Source organism: Protopterus annectens, chromosome 16.part0 (assembly GCF_019279795.1).
Source record: "Protopterus annectens isolate FY-2018-M chromosome 16.part0, PAN1.0, whole genome shotgun sequence".
Taxonomy (NCBI): Eukaryota; Metazoa; Chordata; order Ceratodontiformes; family Protopteridae; genus Protopterus; species Protopterus annectens.
Genome location: NC_056750.1, coordinates 229833236 through 229855707, shown reverse-complemented (window position 1 = coordinate 229855707; position 22472 = coordinate 229833236). Strand labels below are relative to the sequence as shown.

General features: G+C 37.7%; 1 gene segment (V, D, J or C); it reads left to right on the top strand.

Moving 5' to 3' along the window:
- The first annotated feature begins 21153 nt into the window (after positions 1 to 21153).
- LOC122790703 lies at positions 21154 to 21998 on the top strand. The segment is given in 2 exon segments: positions 21154 to 21280; positions 21510 to 21998. Coding segments are annotated over 2 exon segments (420 nt in total).
- The last annotated feature ends 474 nt before the right edge of the window (positions 21999 to 22472 follow it).

Sequence of the window (22472 nt, the reverse complement as noted above, 5' to 3'; positions counted from 1 at the left end):
GTGCCTTGATATATCTGATGGAGTCCTGCAGTATACTCCAGCCACATGTGCACAGATATGCACAGTATGTGTTATGTACACAATCTGATCCTGCTGAAACAGCTGCAGCAGCCTCAGCAAAGGGAAGGGATACACAGCCCCTGCACTAGTGCCCCCCCCCCCCCACACACACCTCTTAGTAGTCTGTATGACACAGACTAAAGTGACAGTGATTTCAAATGATCCCCATAGGACAGATGCTGAACACTTGAATTTCCCTTGTGAGGAACCTTTGTGGTCTCTGCAATTGCCACTGGTGCTTAGGAAGGTACAGGTACATAACAAAATGGCTATTGCACTGAAATATTGGTCTGATGAGGTAAGAGTAGATGGAGGTTATAACTACTTCATTTTCAGGTGACAGTGCCCTCAGTTATGGCATGAGCAAGATATAATGCCATTCTTACCACTGTGGAAATATGGTGATCTAAGGTAAGGTAAGTGTATACCTGTGTGCCCAGGTCTGTCACCCTGAGTATGTACTTAACGTTTTCCTATTGATGTGAACCTTAGCAGGAACATTGCTGGTACCAAAAGGAATTATACTGCATATGTTTGCATGGTGTTTAAGGCCCTGATTGTGGCAACAAACCTTTGTTCATGTAAGACTTTCTTGTAGGATGTTGACATAATCTGAATCTGGAGATTCTATGAATGCTCCCAGTTTGCACGCATCAGCAAACCTTGTCATTCATACCGAAATTAACTTTGTGTTTGTACTTCGGATAATTGGAGTCCAAACATTAGAAGATCCAAGACTGAACCCTGTGGAACACCACTGTTTGCAGCTCTGCTATTGGAGGTGGATTCCCCTATTTTGACTATATGAGTTCTATCAGTGAGCCAGTTAGTGACCCCTCTAATGATATTACTGTTGATGCCTAGCTGGGTGGGTTTGCCAATGATGCCTGAGTGGGGAATAGTGTCAAACAGCTTGGCTAAGTCCCAGTGGTTATATGCACAGTTGTCCAGTCATCCAGGCCATTGGTGACTGCCTCATAGATGTCCACCAGGTTTAACAGGCATGATCGCCTTTTCACACATCCAAACAGTGTAGGGTCAAGTGTTTGTAGATTACCTATGTCTTTGTTGATAAGGTCCAAGATGATTTGCCCCATGACCTTACACATATGGCTAGTCAGGCTAATAGGTCTATAGTTCCCATGGTCATTGGACACACCACCTTTGTGCAAGGGGATAACAGTGGCCATTTTCCAGTCAGTTGGGATGCAGCTGGTGGTTATACTATGATTGCAAAGAGTTCCCAGTAGTGTTAGTAATCCATGTTGGATCCCATGTAGGACACAGCATGGGATGTTAGAAGGTGCAATAGATGATGTTGTTTATAGATACAAGGTATGGGACAGGTTGCAGGGATGTCATGGTGTATGTGTGATGGAGACAGGGGAGTGAAGTTGTCACAGAACCTGTCGACCAACAGGTTAGCAAAGTCTACAGGCTCATTATATGTGGTATCATTAACTACACATTTGGCAACAATCTGGGCCTTTACTTTTAGATTACACATGCAACTACACAATGCCTTGTGGTTGTCCTTTGTGTTGGAGGTTAATGTTGTCCCATACTTTGTTTGGCAGGACTTCACAACAACTCTTATTTGCTTGTTAAAGCTGAGGAGGGAGTGCTTCCACTTTAGGGCAGCTACCTCCCTCCTACTGTCTACCTCTTATTGAAAGCCTGCTAATGGCAGTTCTCCACCAGGCAGGTTTGCTGTGCCATGAGGAGCTTGTTTTGTTCCCATCAGGTACAGCCAAGTCAATGCAGTTGTACAGGTACATATATAAAGCTTGGTGCAGAGGTCGGCATAGTTGCCTGTTCCATCTGAGGGTGTGTTGCAGTCAAGCTATTTATACCATCCCATAGAAGGTTATAGTCTGCTTTGTTGAACATTATTACTTTATCTGCTGCAAGGGGGAGGTCAGGTGTGATATTTACTTTGAATGAGACTGATCTGTGGTCAGATCTCACCTGGGAGGACCTCACAGTGGAGGTTCTACAGTGGTCACCCATATTGGTAAGAACATGATCCAGTATGTTGGCTCCTCTTGTGTGGATGTCAGCCCACTGGTCCAGGGTATTGTAGTTAAGGAGGTTGACTAACTACAGGGCAAGTGAGTTTGAGCACAAGTAATCTACCCATTTGGTGGGAAGTTAAAGTCACCCAAAACAATCTTGTTTTGATGTATCTTGAGAGACTCAAGCAGATCCAAATAAGCACAGTGGGTGTCATGGAGTTGCTCCTGTAGTTGGCAATGGCTTGATTAGGTTCCCTACAGTCAGTCAATGGTACCTGCAGTTTCTCCTGGGAATCATACTGTTTAATCAATCTGGATGTGTATCTATCCTTAATGAATATGTATATACTGCCTCCATTACTTTGTATGCTTTAAGTTTGAGGTCTGAACGTGTGGAAGGAGATGTAGCCTGGTATGGCTATGGTGCTATCCACAGCCTTGAACCAGGTGTCTGTGACTGCAGAAATGTCTGCATCTTTCAAAGTGGGGACAGTTTCCAGTGAGTGGAGTTTTGTGTTGACATTCCTAGCATTTAGCAGCATAACCATGATGTTGTTTGTAGATGGTATTTTATCATTGGAAAATTTTTCCTTGAGACACCACCTAAGAGGTGCACTATGGGGGTGGCAACTGCCTTTGCCAGTAGCCAAAATCCCAGGGGTGACATATTAAGACTATCTCTGGCAAAGCATCGATGTCTGTTGAGCAGGTCGTCCCAGGCTAACAGATAGTGGATTCCCTTACAATGACACCACACACTAAGGCGATTATTGAAGTCAATCATTTTCCATTTGTATTGAGCTATCATCCTAGGTGATGGTAAAATGCAACTCAAGGCCAAGGGCATACCTGCCTGACATACATAGTCTGTAAGCTCAGTCATGTCTCTGCATACAGTCCAGAAAGGTATGTCTCAAGTGGTACGAACCAACAGGAGCTATGACGTAGTCATAACAGTACCTGATGTTGACAGACTTGAGTGCATGTGTGATATGGTGCATCCTGACAGCTCACAGAAAGCAGACCATGACTTTTCCCTTATGTAGCCTTGTGAGAGGGATATCAATGTGTCTTATGATGTAATCAGCTATGAGTAATATGCTTGATTTTGTGTTTTGCCTTCGCTGTTTGACCAGCGAGACAGTGATGCGTGATCTGCTATATGTACTGTGTTCTGCAGAGGTATGATTATGTATAGCGAGCTTGGGTTTGGGTTTCTGAGGTGTCTGGTGTTTACTTATGTGTCTGGTAATGGCCTCTGCACATGTAGGTATGTGTGATGTGGGGTTTGGGTGGAGTAGGAGGTGAGGTGTGCATGCTGGTAACCCACTCACTGTCATAAGTACTGATTGGTATATGAGAGAGCATGGACTGATGGTTTTTAACTCATTCACTCAAATGGAGCTCAGGAATGTTTGCACTGTAACTTCCAATAGGCGGAGCCTCAGCCTTTTGACAGAATCAAATTATGTCCTCACATTTCAAACAAATGTTCATATATCTGGAACCACAGGGGTTATGAAATCAAGAAATCTGGGAAAAGCTATAAAAATGGGGAGACAAAGGCCCAAAATAGGGACACCTTTTAAATATTGCTCTTAAAATCTTAGAAAGTTGATAAAATGACAAGTTTTGCATTAGCATGAATTTTCTGAATGGTATGAGAATGATTTGCCAGTGATTTGCAAGAAAGCCACAATTGTATGAGAAAATGACCAAGAATATGAGGCAAAAATCTGGACATTCCGTGAAAATCTGTACAGTTGATAGGTATGCCCCCATAACATATGTATAAAATACAATGCCAAACAAATATCTGTGTAATATTGCAACTGCTAACAAAGGAAGTATTCAGGAGACCTGTGTCCCTACTTAACAGACAGCATTATACCCTTGTTGCAGTCTATATCCTTGGTAGGTGTTAACATAGCTGCAGATCAATGACATGTCATTTCTAAGAAAGGCTTACTGATATAATTCACATTCCTCCCAAGTATATTCACACATATGCATCATGTTAGAAACAAAATAGTTACATACCTGTTGTCGTTGTCTTTTGGCTTTTCCCGGCTAGGGTTTGCCACAGCGGAACTCCGGTCCGCTAATGATTGGCAGTAGATTTTCACGAATGCTGAGGTACCAGCTCGATGTTCAACCTTCAACGAAGGCATGCCAATTTATGCATGTCTTTCAAACGCCCACCCAACTGTGGGAAGGACATGCAGACTCCACACAGAAGGCACTCCCCGCACTCCAGCATAGTTACATACCTGATGGATTACAATACTCCTCTGTTGAAAGATACAGCTATATAAGTGTTGTGACAACCAGTACACCATAGAAAGTAACTCTCATGCACAATGGTTCCCCTAGCTAGGAGTTTGCCTTGTTAAGATAGTTCTCATTAGCAGGTGATTGCCTCTGAAGCAATCTGTGGTTCAGAAATATTAATTGTAGCATACACAGCTGATTTGCAATATAACCAGCCAATCCAATGCAACTATTCTTCAAGATATAAGGCCTCAATGTAGAATCCATCCCCTTTCTCTTATCTTGGGGTGGAAATTAGTGGAGTAAAGATACTATGTCAGCACAGAGAGAATGTTTGTAGCAGCTACTTATTACATACAGATGTGTGTGCTGCAGGCTGCAGCTGCTGCTGCAGGCAATAAGCATAGTCAGAGAAGCTGCAGAATGTGGAGGACAACAGCACTTATGAGTAACAGTGTGACCTGTGACAGCCTTGGTGCACAGCCAGAGCTTGATTGAGGGAACCCATCCCACAGGGAATTGAGGTATGTGTTTAAGATAAGTATGTTAGACAAAGCTATCATTAACAGAGTAAAAGGCAACATGCTTGTTGTGTCCTACAACATGGTAGGGGGTAAATGTACCATTATGTCAACCATTTGGACAACTGCCAAGTCATGTGTTATGTTATGGTAGTCATCTAGAATGTGTGTACTGACAACCCTTGCTTCTAGCATGATCTTCATATGTGTATGTTACTTGTGCTGCGGTGGTTGTCTGTAATATCTGTAACAAATCATTGTATGCTGCAGTCTTATATTACTGGGTCCAATCTGAATTACATACTTCAAAATCCTCTGTGAATGCATAATAATGCATGACCTGACACTCTATGCACTTTCTAGTATTGTAATAGGTATATGTTAACTGTGTTTCTATCCGTAGGCCTTTGACATTCCATCTATACTGCTTTGGATGGATAAATAGGTGATGAGACAGCCATACATATCAGAATTCATAATGGTGTTGTCCACATACATGTATTTTAAATGTTAGACACCACTGGATTTGGACCATATGGGCCAAAAATGAATGCTTTGAAAGCATTTAACAGACTAAGCTACTGAGTTGTTGTTACAGCAGGTGTATTTTTAAATGTTGTAGATGTAATTGCACACTTACATGCTGTTACATACCTCATTTACATGTGTTATTAGGTGTAGGGCTTTATGTAGTTCTCCACCAGAGTGCCAGTTAAAAACCTATTTTTCCATTAATCTTTTTGCAGGTGTATTTTTAAATGCTGCAGATATAATTGCAGAGTTACCTGCTGTTAGATACTTCACTTACATCTATCATGATGTGTCTGGCTTTATAGTGATGTATTTCTATACCAAAGTCCAAGTTACACTCCCATTTTTCTTTTACTCTTTTAGCAAATTTGCTCGATGCAGCATGATACTCAGCATTGCTTAAACATGCTTAATGACAGGAAAATGGCAGTATTATGTTTTGCTTAAAACACCTGTGTTAATTAACTGGCTATGTAGCTTGGCGGATTGATTCTCTGCTTTTCAAGTGTGCAATGGTCCTGGGTTTGAAATTGGGTGCAGGTGTAATTTTTTAATGTGATTACTATGTTTTCAACTACATATATCAATATACCACCATTTAGCATATCTAAGTGATGCTGTGCGTTGAGCTACATCACGCAAAAAGTCTTTAAAGAAAAGAAAAATATGGAGATAAGACAGTGCTGAAAGGGGGTGCAGGGGGAAAAGCATAGTGAAAGGAAGGTAGGTATATAGAGGAAAGCTGTAGGAAATAACCATAGCTATCCATTACTTCAATGGCAGCAACTGTGCACTTTAAGAGTTTTTTTAGCTGTATTTGGACTGTCACCCCCAGAGAGAGGAGTAACGACAACATAAGGGCTTTATCAAGCCAATTAGACCAAATTATGTCCAGTGGGCATGTGTGAAATGAAGAGCTATGTATTGGATGATCTTTTATTGTGGGGCAGGTAACCATTTTTTTAAGGTGATAGAATTTTGGGGAAGGGACAGAGGTATGTGTAGGAGTGGTAAGTTGGGAAGGTAAGGAAGCTTTTGCAGTTAGATGAGATAGACAAAAACAGCAGACTGGGTTGGTGTGTGATACAAGAGGGGATGAACACCTTGGTTGGGAGGGTGTTGTGGAATCTCAGTCCCATCGATGTCAAACATGGTAGCAGTGTGATTCAAGTCCTCTCCCATGGGACTGTCAGCACTGCTCCTTAACTGCTAATGTAGAGGCAATGGTTGATGCTGGCACTTGGGGTGAGACTGCCCCATCAGGATGGACAGCATGTTCTCTATCCAGTGTAGGCATGCACCTACAGTTTGGAGCAGAAGCCCATGCACCATGCCTGGCAGTTCATCGCAGGTGAGCTAATCATCCCCTCCACTTCCACTCCCAGAGGGGGACCACCCCCAGCCCGATAGACCAGGTAGTAGAGGGGCAGCAGAGCAGGCACCACCAGACATGCTGGGCCCTGGTGCCATGACTGAGGGAGCCAAGGTAGGTGGATCACAATGAACCGGGCTACCTTGTCAAGCTGTGGCAAATTAAATATAAACATAAAGAAAAATAAACATTACCACTACAATTTAAATAATAACATAAGAGAAAGTAATAATGAGCAATGGAAAGAAATTGAAAATAATATAATGAGAAACATAACAATAAATAATGTAAATGAAAGTTTTTTAACAGCAAAGCAATATTAAATTATACATAAGGTCAACATAAAAGATAATTATAAATAATATGATAATATCAAATGATAAACATAATTAATAAATACAAGAAGAGAAGGGGTGGGGTGAGAGAAAAAAGAAAAACATTAGTAACTTCACAGATAACATAACTACACAGACTACTACTACATACTTCTAGATATGTTAGATTTCACTTGTGAGAACACTGTATACTTATATTGTACATATGATGTTGTACATACATAGCTCTCAATCAGTTAGCATGGAACAATATGGGCCAAGCCATACAAAATGGTGGCAGAAGGACACATTGACAGGGAACATTTTTACATAGTATGCTCATACATTAGTAGCAAGGTGTTGTGCTAACAGATTTGCCATTAAATCCTATTCCCAGTATTGTCATGTATCTGTAAATCAAATGACCACTCATATGGGGTGGGAAGGATTGCATTCTGCAAAAATTGTGATAGTTGAGAAGTATGTTTGTGTACACTAACTCCACTAGACAGCTGGACATTTCTCAGTTGGCTGCCATGGGAGTAGAACCCATAAGCAGTAACTACAGGAAGACCATTTTATTTTAAAAAATAATACTTCACACCATCTGCTTTAGAGCTTTTATTGATTCCTGTTGTGTCAAATCATGATTTTACACATATGTATAGCTGTGTCTGGTGTCAGATTAGAACCCACAAGCAGTGATTATAGGAAGACTCAGCATTGTATTTGAAAAAAGTAATTATCAAAGCACCATTTCCTTTTACACTTTATTGGCTAATGTCACTTCAAATCTGGCATTCACACACTGGATACCTGTGGAGGAGTTCTGTTAACCCTGTTCATTTACCAAGTGCAATTTATATGAGCAGAGCACAGGTTTGAACCTTAATCTGGGTATTGCACTGCATGCATTTCTGACATATGTTCACACATTACTTGCTGCTGCATTTTTAGCAGGCGACTAATAAACCACTTTTCAATGTCAGACCAGAGACGGAGCCGAAACAAGTTACTACTACTTCACAACTAAAATAGTTTTTTAAAAACAAAAATCTGAGTAAGAACCAAATGCTTTCATTTGTTTACCTTTAGGACTTTTTCAAAAGGTAAAGAAACATACACATTCACCCAGTTTAAATAACCCACCAGGAAAAATCACATGCTCAATTAAAAAGCTAACACCAAAACATTTAAAGCAACCCTTTCAAGTTAGAAATAATTATAAATAATTATAAATAAAATATACTAAACAAAATAATCAAATATTACCTAAAATATGTAAATATGATAACTATAAGAAGTATAAAAAAGATACTGCCATAAACTTCCTACTAAAATAAACACCTAACAATCAATACACTTCAATTTCAAGAGACAGTCTATAGAATAATTCTCATTCAACCCTGGATAGTTAAATGCATTAAAATGCAGCTGTCAGTAAAGTTCCTTTGCTTCTAAATACAAGAACCAAGCCCAACCTCTATCAGTAGGTATAACCTGGTCCAAAATGAAACATCTAAATTCATGGCTTGAATTAGCCATTATATGTTTTGCTAAGCATTGGTGGTTTTATTCTTTTTTATGTCACAGATATGTTCAAAAATTCATTGTTTAAAACTGTGTTTGGTTTTCTCAATATAATAAGAGTTGCATTCTTGACATAAAGCTATATAAATCACACCTTTAGAAAAACAATTAAAATTGTTTCTTGCCATAAACTTCCTACCATTAATCCTACAAGACTGCCCTACCAAAATAAACTTACAATACTGGCAAAAACTGAATTTTGTCATGCCCTTAATCAAACCAGAAGTACCAAGGTGCGATGTCCAAGAAGTGTTTTTTAAACACATACCCCTATGGTAAACTATAATAGGTCTATCCCCTAGTTTCCTATGAAGTTCTTCATTTTCAGTAACCATTGCCCAATTCTTCTCAATAACCAATCTAACAACCTCACTTTGCATATTAAAGTAGTTATAAAAGAAGTGGCATAAGTACTGACATATGAGTTGTCCACTACCCTCCTTATACTAATATTAAAAGACTTAGCAGACAAAATTGGGGTAAAATTCCTAACCTTCCTCTTAAAACTGACCTCCTCCTTTAATTTCTTAACTAATAAATCAGGATACCCTCTTTGAAAAAAACATATTTTCCATAACCGAACATTCATTCAAAAAATTAGCTTCCCTTGTTATCATACGTGCAGCCCAGATGAATTGACCTTTTAAAATAGCTCTGTTCTGATGTACCGTGTGTACACTTGTATAATGCAATAATGAATTTAAATATGTCAGTTTCCTATACATTTTTGCAATATAAGCATCAATAGGGGGGTCCTTTTCTAATAATACATCAAGGTATGGGATAGAACTATGATTGATAACTCTGTAAGGTAAACACTAAGAACTCAGTGCTACTGTTAATATACTGAGTAAAATCATCTAATCTCCCCTTAGTGTCCCTCCAAACCAAAAAGATATCATCCAGATATCTTGTTTAAAATCTGAGTCCTTAAATTCACCATTAAAAATAAATTGACTTTCCCAATAATCTTTAACCAGATTCGCAATCAAGGGCCCACAATTAGATACCATTGTTACCCCTTTTAATTGGAGACAATGCTTACCCTCAAAAGATATAAAATTGTTTTGTAATATTAACTCAAGTAATTTCTCATATAGGTCAATCTTAAACTGTGCTATATTTTTCTCCGGCAACACTTTGATAAACCAATGTAAACCCAATTCATGTGAGATAACGGTATAAAGATCTTTAATATCAATCATAACCAACAAATTATTATCAAATTCTAAAAAAATTAATCATCTCCAAAAAATCCTACAAATCTTTGCATACCTGCCTTTCATCTACTAGTAAACCTTTTAAAATTATCATAAATTGTGCACAAGCACTAGTAATGGACACCCTACCATCAACCATTGGTCTCATAGGTGGATCAAATATCCTCTTGTGCACTTTGGGGATACCAAATATAGTTGGTGTAATTGGTGAGGGCATATGTAAATAATTAAGTTCTTCTATGCTGATACTACCTTCTATAAATGTGTCCCTGATCTGCATCCTAACCTTCCCATATGCCTAATTCAACTCATTAATAGATGCCAAAGAATAGGCATCCCCCTCTAATATGCTTAGCATAAATAAATAAAGTAAATAAATAAAAATATAAAACAAATAAATAAAGTACAGTAAGTTGTTCTGACCATATAAGTTCTAGAAGCCAGACAAAAGGTGTAATTTCTTTATGTCACGTGCTGTAGCTTCTGCCCACTATCGCTCGCAGTAGCACTTCTTTTTGACAATGAAGATAAATAAAGCACAAACCAGATATGCTCAGGATTGTCCTCTCTGCAGTCTGTGTAAATTTATAACTGTCTAGGCCCTTTGGGGTAGCTAGAACTTGCCTGTCTAAAACCTCTCCTTTTCTAACAACCAATGGTGAAATTAAAGGTAAAACAACAAAATATGAATCAAAGTAAATCTTGTTAACAAACAGTCCCTTCCTACCTACAAACAGTGAAAAACAGTGATAACAAATACAATATAAATTCAAATAAAACTTATCTTACCAATCAACTCCACAGCAAGTCACAAACCAAGAAAGGATTGTTTAGACATGCTATTTCTTCTCATTTAGGAACATTATACTGGTCAACCCTTTCCAATGTGATGTTACTGTTATCCTTAAATACAGAACTGATACAGGGTTCTTTATTCATATTTCACTTTATGCTATGCTATTGTACAGAGTCCATGGTGAGAGGCACTCCTAAATCAATTACGAATTAAAGTACATAATGGAAGAAAGGGACAAGACTTGATAACAGTGGGAAACCATTGTGTTGTCCAAGCATGGCAACTTCTTTTTGCTTAAGCTTGAAACAAGAAGCATTGCTAATATGGCAGGTATTACAGCAAAAACACAACATTGCTTACTTTGTAATATAAAATGATACTAGGAAGAGAAGATTTTTTTGTAAATTACAATAAGATTACTCAAATCCTTTCTTTGTGATGGGTCCCAAGTCATTTCATGCAGTAAGTGGTGGTTCATTAGCATGCACTCCCAATGTATGCTCTCCTGCTTAAGGATCATACATGCCTCTGAACTGTCCAGATTTTGACAGAATGTACAAAATTTTGGCTCATATTTTCAGTCTGTTCTTCATAAATTTTATTTTTCTGGCAAATCAGTGAGGACTGAAGTCACTAAATAATGACTTACATTTGAGTTTCAGATTTGATATCCTTAAGAAAATACATGCTAACACAAATCCTGTTAATCTATCAACTTTTTAAGTTTACAAAAAATAATTTTTAAAATCTGTCCCTATTTTTGAGCCTTAGTCCCACCATTATTTTAGGCTTTTTCCAGATTTCTTGTGGTAAGCTGTTGAGAAATATGATAAGGATTTGTTTAGCAATAGCCTCCACTCCACCCAACTTACTGGTATAGGTACATAAAGCTCTGACTGTGGTCCAGATGGTTAGGATTCTGTTAGGCATTTATCGTTTAGAGGTGATGGCCAGGGAAAATGGGGGAGCAGCTTCCACCATTTCATCCAACCTAGGGGGTGAGATGACAGCTCAGTTTGCCACACAATGCAGCCACATAGTGGAGGCTGGATGTAGCTGGAAAGATGGTACAAGATTTGAGTGTGCATGCTAATGAACCAGCACTTACTTGTGTTATAGGTGATGCAAACACTCATGTGCAGAATCATGCATTACCCTGGATACAGTGTTCTGGCAGTTCTCACACGCCCAAGCTACTATAGGGTGGGGTTAATCAGAAAAACACCCATCCTCTGCACCAGTGAGGCATGCACTCAGTGATAATGGAGTAGTTACAGGAAAACAAAACAACTCTCTGTGGCCGTCTGATGATGGACTCTCACAAGGTAGGTCAAGATGTAAAGAAGGGCCATTTGACTACATGAAAATATTGTGTGGGAGGTGAGATAAGGGAGAGGCATATGGGACAAAAATTCTCCCTTATTGTATACATTCAACCTATCTCCACCTGTAAGACCATCACTTTGAAACCTATGCTAACTTGGGGCACATTTCATTTCAGTTCAGCATTTATTTCACTCAGTCCAGTCACAATTGCCTTTCTGGAATCAGTATCTCCATATGCTGAATATGCACTACAACAAAATATAATTATAAAAGCCTCTGACTTTGAAACCACTTTTACTTGGGTTTATAATTTATAAGTTTACTCTTAGAAGTGGTGACAAATTTGCTAAACACTTGCAACTTATATTTTGGTATCGCTTGTTTGATTTTTTGCAGAATTCTAACTTCACTTTAGATCCATTTCAAGCTATTACTCAAATCTTCATTAACATGGAAATAAACTTCTTGCAGGTACACTTTCAGTGGAGCTCATCCACCCCTCAAATGTTGTTGAATGCACCTGTCTCCTGTACTGACCACATGAACAGCCATTGTCATCCAATCAAATTTACCTTTAATCAAGTGGATTACTACTTCCTTCACATGCCTGGCTTATCAAAAGAACCCCTTAAGTGGATCACTAGCTATATCTCTGTAAAATGGATCCAAGTGCACTTTAGCAATTTTCCTGGCAATCTTACCCACCCCTTGTTCTGAAATCCCCAAAAGCTGATTTTCTCATTTTTTCATCTATAATGGCTCTCCTGGCCTCCAAAAATATATTTTTATTTTTATTTATCCTTTGTTTATCCAGTTAATACCAATAGACTAGTGACCTTTTTTCTGTTGAAACCTGAGATGGTATTTATCTTAATTACTGAAGTTTGGCTAGGACATCAGGGAATGTAGCCTACTCTTTGGAGCTGCTAGATGGTACCAAGGGCTCCCACAGCAGCTAGGAAGAGGCCTAAGTGAAGCATCAGCATGGAGGAGAAGAGAAAAGCTTTGGAGAATTTGGATATGGAATATAAGAATTTGGAGAAATATTTGTTTGATATAGAGTATAAAAATGCAGATAAAGATTCCAGTGTGATACATGATACAAGTGAGCAGCATTTAGCTGCCTCAATGGATAATGAAGTAAGCAAACCTGTTGGAATGGTGCAGATAACAGAACTTGTGTCAGGAGGGCTTGCAGGTGATGCTCTGTTAAAAATAATTGAGCAGGATATTTCTACTATTTTGTGGGGTACGATGGCAGATATTTTTTTTGGATGTGCTGACAATGGTGATGTGGAAAAGGAACTAGATGATGTGGCAGTAGAGAATGTAGCAGTTAAATCTTATGCAGCAGTGATGAAAATAAGGGAAGCAGCAACAAACTGAGAAGGTGTCTGGTTTTGTGGCAACAGATAATAAAGTAACTTATATGCAGCAGTGACAACAGGTAAAAAAGGAGACCAGCTGTGGGAATAAGAACAAAAGCATGACACTGTAGTAGACAAATATTATGTATGGTACAATTTAATAAATTGCTGGGTTTTAAAGCTCAAGAAATGTGCTCTTTTATACATACAGAGACATACAGCTTTTGTGACTTAAGTGAAACTGATGGACTGATAACAAAACATATGGAACTGTGTAACAAAAAGGACATTTATCTGTGGAAGAATTATTTGTTTTCTGGCAGTAACTCAGATGTTAAAAAGTTACTTTGCAATTTAGAACTGATGAAGTGGAAAAAAAAGGGTATTAAAATGTATGCAGGGTTTGTGTGAAACTGTATAGCAATAACCCACGCCTGGGTGTGGGTAATGCTGGATTTACCCACGGCTGGTGTGGTTTGGTCACGAGGGTGAAGCTCGAGTGATCAAACAAAAACAACCATGGATAAATCCAGCATTACTCACACCCAGAAGTGGGTTATTGCTATTATACAATGGCATTATTTAAGGAAAAAAAAATATTATTTTTCTTAAATAATGGCATTGTATAATGCCTCCTTGTTGCCCTTCCCCAGCTGTCTGGTATTCTGCGCCAGTTCTGATGTACTGCGCATGCGTATGCTTACGCAGTACATCAGAGCTGTGGACAAAAGCAACGGAGAAAGCAAGGTTTCCATTGCTTTTTACAAACTGTCTTGCTATGTTAAAGGAGTTTAACATAGCGAGACAGCTTTAAAAAAAAAGCAACAGAGAATCTCCATTGCTTTTTTAAAGCTGTCTCGCTATGTTAAACCCATTTAACATAGCGAGACACCTTTAAAAAAAGCAACGGAGATAGGAAGATCTCCGTTACTTTTTTAAAGCTGCCTCGCTATGTTAAACTCCTTTAATATAGCGAGACGGTGTCTAAACAGCAACAGAGATCTTGCGTTCTCCATTGCTGTAAAAAAAGAGTTATACTAATTGAAAAAGTCCAAGTGACCAGACCTTTTTCCATTACTATAACTCTGATTTACAACGTGCATGCTGACCAATCAGCATGCACGCTTTGGAATATTAATGGGGGGGGGTCATTGTATAATGAATAATATTGTATAGATGAGAGAAACTTATGGAATGTAGGGTGGAGGTTGAACGCTGATTTGAAATGTGAAACATAGTGAAACATTTGCCAAGTGTTATATTTTTGTGTCTAGCCATACAGGAACATTAAGATATGCTGGCCATCCTAAATTATGTTTATTTTTGGGGGAATTTTCTCATTTAATTAATGCTTATGACAAGATACAATGTAAGCAGTGTGGGGAGAAATGACATACAGCAATAAAGTGTGTGGCTGAAAGCAGGCTGTGCAAAAAAGGGACACTTGGATGGATTGCCAAATAGGAAATAATGAAAAAGAAGGGGAAATGAATACAATATACAAAAGGAAGGAAAACAAGAGGCTGGGGAATGAGTGAGCTAGGTAAAGAAGAAACTGTAGAACAAGATGAAAAACCATAGAGGGGGAGAAAGGGTGAGGCATACCACATGCAGGAAGAGGTCCAGAGAAGGGATTGACACTAATCATTTTTTGAAGTTCTAGCCAGTGAAAAACTTGATTCTGAGGATCAACGATTATCTGTACACAAACACAGGAGAAAAAAAATTGAATAGTGTGTTAAATGTGATGTGGATGCTATTCTGTTAGAGGATGTAAGATTTCTGACAAGTGAAGAAAGACTGCAAACAGAAAAATAGTGAGGTGAAAATATAATATGGAACTTAAGAAATGGAAGTTGTTCTAGAATGGCTGCGTTGTGTAAGAACAGTGAACATACTAGATGCAACATTGGTAAGGATGGGAAGATTAACTGCTGTGGTTGTGAGGAAGAGAAAACACATTTATAGAATTATAGCATTATGTTGTTGTTGTTGTGTCTTTCGGCTTTTCCCGGTTAGAGGTTGCCACAGCGGAACTCCGGTCCGCTAATGATTGGCAGTAGATTTTTACGTGCCGAGTTGCCAGCTCTGATGCACAACCTTCAATGAAGATACACCCATTCACGCATGTCTCCACACAGTTGACGCTTTAGCTGAGAATCGAACAGGACAATGTCTTACTGTGAGGCGACAACGCTACCGCAGCACCACCACCGAATCATAGCATTATATACATATAGAAATAGCAAGGAAAGAGAGACTCTTCTTTCATCAAAAGCACTGTGGTGGTGGTGCTGCAGTAGAGTTGTCACCTCCCAGTAAGACGTTACCCTGTTCGATTCTCAGCTAAAACGTCTTCTGTGTGGAGACATGCGTGAATGGATGTGCCTTCATTGAAGGTTGTGCATCAGAGCTGGCTACTTGGCACGTAAAAATCTACTGCCAATCTTTAGCGGACCGGAGTTCCGCTGTGACGACCCCTAACCGGGAAAAGCAGAAAGACACAACAACAACTATTAGATATTTATATATATATATTAGACTATTATTAGACAGGTTAACATGAAAATTATAATTGCAAGGGACATTAATTGTTATTTAAAGGGAAGAAGTAAAAAAAGAAAGAGAAAGGTGTAAAAAATACAGGAAGCAATAAAATGTACCAAATTAGCTGTGTGGGACAAATGTCAATGGACTTATAGAAGGGGCACATGGATCTGAAATTGTTTTGTATTATCAGAAGGCTTGGAGGGAGCAGATGGTGATACAGTTGTGACAGGTTTTTCAGACCATTTGGTAATATGAATGGAGGTGATAGAAGAAAGGGAGTACATTAAAAGTGGAAAGAGAATAAAAAGTGAGAAAATGCAGGACAAAATTGCATAGTGGGGCGTGTTGTAGTTATAGAAGACCATATGAAGGACTACAATAAAAACTGGTCTGAGTGGTATAAAAAGTGTTTTTTTTCAGTGGCAGGGTGATGTAAGAAAGGAAGTGAGAGTGAAATATGGAAACATTTACAGAAATGCATTAAGAAAAATAAAAGAGACTATTATGATATGAAAAAAAAAATACACACACACACACACACACACATATATATATATATATATATATATATATATATATATATATATATATATATATATAAGTCTTTACTGTTAAGGCGGAGATATTATTTACAAGGATGAATGATGAGGTTTCTGCATATTTGGGTAAAATAATAAAGGAAGATATTAGTTTAATGAGTGAAATGAAAAATGTAAAAGGAAAGGTAAAAAGAAACCCAAGCAAATAATGAGTATTGTAGTACAACATTAGGACAATATGTATAACATAATAAGAATGGAAAATAAGTGGGAATGGCAAGTGAAGAAATTTCAAAAATGAGTTAAGGAAGAATTCGAAAAAGATATTCCTATGAGTGTATTGGATGAAATGCTTAGGAAAACAAATGCTGATTCAGTATCAGGCCCAGATGGCATAGGGTATGTAATGTAAAAGGAATTCATGGAGTGGCAAATAAAGTATTTTGTAAGTGTAGTGAATGAATGGTTGAAGGGAGGGTTTGTTTATAAAGAGTTATTTAGTGGGATATTAAACTTTATATGGAAGAAAGATACAAAGAAAGATATAAAAAAGAGAGACCCATCACACTAACTAAAATAGATTATAGATTTGTATGGAAATAATACAAAGGAGAATGAAAGGAAGAATGAGGGATATTACGGAGGAAAGTATATATGGTATAAAAGGGAAGCGATGTCAAAAATTATTATTGGCGCGAAGAGAAATTGTGGATAATGTTATCGGGAAAGGGGAGGATGTGAAACTTATAGTAGGTGATGCTATTAGCAAGTCATCTGATAGAGTAGGACATAATACTTTATGGGGATGCTATGGAGAAGTATGGAGCAGGTAATAGAATTAGGAGAGTGTGTATGTCAGCATATTAGAATAATAGTGTGATAGTGTTAGTTTATGGGTGGCTGGGTAAAGAAATACGCAGGAAATGTGGCATAACACAAGGCTATAACATGAGTGGAATATTGTTTGCATTGATAGTGAATGTAATAGTGAGTGAAGTAGCTTATAAAATGAATTTCTGCTTACTCAGCATGAAACAACTTTTATGGGAAAAATGATAAGTGGCAAAGCTGTACTTCATTACATAAAGCTCTGACATGCTACTCTGAAAAAGGAATCCCAGACTTTAAGTTTTTACTATTTCATAATACTTACTAGAATAACATAGTATCATTCAGCACTGACAAATACTTGTTTTATGTCTATCATTTGACATTAAGACATAGTGTGGCTGCTACTAAATCTGACACTCTGTCAGTCTTTCACATCAAAAGTACTGCTGTAGGGCCATTAAGCAAGCTGGACTTTACCACCTGTCAAGGACCTGGTATGACTGCCACATGCAGATACTGGTATCAATAATATTTGTTGACATGCAGTTAAGTGGTTCTCTGGCTATTGCAATTAAAAAGTTCAAGGCTAGTTTAACTGACATAAACTTGAACAAGAGTGAGGTCAGTGTTATGTTGTGCCTCAGTTTCTCTATTTTCCCTGAGTTTGTGTTTTTCTGAATTAGTATAAGCATATGTAGATACATCTACCTATACAAACACACACACACACACACACACACACACACACACACACACACACACACACACACACACACACACACACACACACACACACACACACACGTGTGTGTGTGTGTGTGTGTGTGTGTGTGTGTGAGTGTGTGCATCTGTGTACGTGTGTGTGCGTGTGTGTGTGCATGTGTGTGTGCATGTGTATGTGTGTGTATGTGTGTGTGTGTGTGTGTGTGTGTGTGTGTGTGTGTGTGTGTGTGTGTGTGGTATGTGTGTGTGTGTATTGGAATGCACCAAAATGCTCAAATATTGACACTGAAAATGACAACATAAAGACTGACATTCATGATGTCAACAGCTTAATGTACATGCTCCAAGCATAACCAAGGAGCATGCAAACACTAAAACGCTGTTTTCATCCCCACATCCCCCTTCTAATTATATATACTCACTCTGAAATCACACAATTGCTGGTGAAAGGGCATATTCCCTAACACTGGAGATTGTAAGTCTCACAACCCTGTCGACCATCTGTTTTGTTGACCAAAGTGCATCATCAAAACATATATTGACCAAAGCAACACTAAATTTGCCACTGTGGAAAATGCACGTTTTAATTTTATATCCTTGACAGTCCTAGTATTTTCATTTGCTGCCCCATAAAGTTTCACATATTTTGGGGCTGATTTAATTTTATGTCAGTTGAATGAGACTGGGATTATTCATAGTAGATCTGGAGATGCTGTCCTTTTAACTTCATTCCCTCAGTAGAAAATATAGATCACTGTAGAGCAATCCTCACAAAAAAGGAATGGGAATGATTTGTTGATGGGAAGACATGGCTATCATTTGAGAAGCTGTCAGAAAGTCGGTTTAACTACACACATCTGGCTGCATCACAAATATGTGATTATTTGCATTCATGCTCACAGCAGCAGTTTGCTTGTTTTCTGGCTAAATGAATTAATGTCTAGCTGCTGCTATATTTCACTAGCAGAAGCAGGTGAAGGTAATTAGAAATGTAAAGGGGAAATAAATAGAAAAATAGTATGTCAAAACTGAGATAATCAATCTCAAATAAGCTTTGAGTAATGAGATAATGACTTTTACAGGGCAACATGGTTCTAAAATATTATACATTTATACAACCCCTTCATGCATACAAAACCCCATTTTATTAGCTAGCTGTATTTTTGCTATACTTTTGAAATAAAATGTGCCAGCACTTATTAAATAATTAGTGGTGTTTTATGTGGTCAAGTTCCAGCTGCATGTGGCTCACTTATTCGTAACTAAAATGTGTCTGCGTATTTGAGTCTACGAGACTTCAACATATGGAATTTAGATAAACTTCCTCTCAGGTTAAGCAAACGTAAAGGTTTGTATTTAGAGACTGTGGAAAATAATCAGTGTAAAGCAAAAAAAAGTAATACAAGCAAATAAACCAAAAGGATAAATGAGCAACAGAACTGCATATTAAAATGACTTGACAGTGTTCAAATTAATGAATATATCGGCTGAATATGAAAAAATGGATAAAATGGGGCATGTGTAGCAGAATCAGAAGGAAAAATTAATATTGGGAGCTAAGAAAGAAAGAAAATTTTCAGCTAGGAGCAGAAGGGATTCATCTATATATAAAATAGTGGAAAACAGTTAAAGGAGATGTGTAGTGGTCTGTGAAGATAGCTGTTACCCACCTGGGTGACGAGTGCCCTCACCAGACACACACCACTGTCTTTTCTTTTTCTTAAAATTGAATGGCAGCTTCAAGATTCCTTTCCTCTCTTTAAAAAAATAAGCCCTTAAAACTAGTATCTTATTATGGTAGCATAAAAGCAGCAGACTTTAACAGCTTGATTTACAATATATATGTTTTAAGCTGTTATGTTATCTTTATACATTAGTAATAAAATAATAAAAAGAATATTTTAGTGAAACTCCTTTCATTTGAAGGAGAGTGGCCTACTTGATCTTGACAATATCTGCTCAGATAATGGCATACTTTTCCTTATGCAGAGTTGTAGCACAGACTAGCAAAGTAGCGGCAAGATTCAGGAATTAATTTTAAAATGTATAAGGAGGATCCTAAAGCCTACATTCAGTTGTGAAAATGATTGAAGACAACAGTGCATGCATCATGCTGGTGGCAGTAGCTCTCCAGACTGGCATAGCAGTTTAAGCAAGGAAGGTTAAAAACAGTAAAAGGGCAGATGAGAGAAAAGAAAAAAGAAGAGGTAACTCATTGCTAAAGACAGGCATAAGAACAGTAATACAGTGAAAAAAGTATGTAAATATTCTGAAAGGCCACGCTTTAAGGTAAAGGTAAGGGATCATGTAGAAATGGGAATAGGTAACTCACTGCTATAGACAGACATAAGAACAGTAATACAGTGAAAAAAGTATGTAAATATTCTGAAAGGCTACATTTTAAGGTAAAGGTAAGGAATCATGTAAAATGGGAATAGGTAACTCACTGCTATAGACAGGCATAAGAACAGTAATACAGTGAAAAAAGTATGTAAATATTCTGAAAGGCCACGTTTTAAGGTAAAAGTAAGGGGTCATGTAAAAATGTAATGAATAGAAAAATAAGAATTCACTAATGCGTAGAATTTAACACTTTCTAGTGACCATGGAGTGTCCAGGTGGCCAACTTTGGAGAGCAGTATTCATTCTGATGTGCTGCAGGCTTGCAATGTTCATGAACTGAGTCTCATATGTAATAAAGGAGGGGATGGAAAGGGAAGAATAAAATACTCATATATACAAGCATGACGGGATATGGTAAACCATATTATAAAAAAACTACAATGCACATGTACAAGTGCACAGAATATTGCTAAAAATATATTACATTTATAACATATTTTTGTCTCCATCCTCTTATTGCTCTGTGCTGACATTCACTCTAAACTCTGTTGATAAGGATTAACACAGTGGCAAGTTACAGTTTGTGTGTGTGTGTGTGTGTGTGTGTGTGTGTGTGTGTGTGTGTGTGTGTGTGTGTGTGTGTGTGTGTGTGTGTGTGTGTGTGTGTGTGTGCCTTTTTTATGTGTGTGTATGATGCAAAAGGAAATGATTGCTGTCACTTCCTGTACTTGACATATACATCTGCGTCCCCTTCTTTAACCGTCAGTATAATTATAGAGGACAAACAATACTTCTTTGAGTGAAAGAGCTCAGTATTTTAACAATGTTTCTTAGTTTCTGTGCTGAGATGCATAAATACTGCACTGCTCCAGTCCTTAGATATTTCATCTGCCTCTCGTTTCTTCTAATAGGTAAGTTTTGCCCAAAAGCACCCTGTTACATATTTATAATGTATAGTAGTTCATTTGAAACTATGTTGCATTATGATTCAGCAACATATTTTTTTAATGTAACCATAAATCTGCATTTTTCTTGTACTTCAATAAGCAGATGTCAATCAAACTGCAATTGTTTTTATAATATACTTCGTTTAATAAATAAATACAAGAGTTTGAATGTATATTGTTTATATTTCGGTAGGTGTCATAAACGGAGACAAAATAACCCAGTTAGAATTAACCAAAACTGTGCATGAAGGGGATGATGTTCTTCTGTCCTGTAATTTTACAAGTGGCTCAGCTGTAAACTTACATTGGTACCAGCAGAAGCCAAATGGATCTCTTGAGCTTATGGGACTTTCTACAAGTAAATATCAACTTAATTCAACAGCAGGACATTTCTCATCACATTATGATGTTTCCAAGAGTGCCGTATTTCTAAACATTGCCAAAGTGGAGCTGTCTGACTCAGCCGTTTACTACTGTGCAATGAGTGACACAGTGTCGCACACTCCCACTAATGTCATACAGTAACGGCTGCTGCTGCTGTATGTTTTAGGAATAAAATATTGTACCATCACAGGAGTGGAGGATGCCTTGACAAAGTATCTTTTGGGCTTTTATTCTCTGCTTCTGCATAATTCAGAAATCATTTCAATGCTTTAATGATTTAGAATCCTTGCTTACTACCTCTGTGACATTGTGTTATGAAAGATTACAGCAGCAGCAGTACATGTTCAGAATTGTACTGAAATCCATCTGGAATGATTAGCTTTAAAACGTTTGCATTACTGCCATTAGAGTGGTATTAAATGACGTTTTTGATCAAAACACAGAGGATTATGTTTGAGCCTCTGACCATAACCAGCTTATTATATGTTTGAGACATGGATGCCAAAAAATTCACTTTGAGCATGAAGACTTGACTACCACAGTCTAGTTAGCACAGGTATTAGAGATGAAAAATATAATGGGTGCATATATTTACTACAGATGATTGAAAATAAAATTGACAATTATGTTGCACTAAGCTATGAAAACTATATATATTGCATTTTGAATTTTGAGGGGGGTGTATTCATAGTACCTTAAATATACAACATTGCCAATAAATTACATAAATTGTTATTCTTTTTTGTAAACATTACTTAATTCTTAATTATTT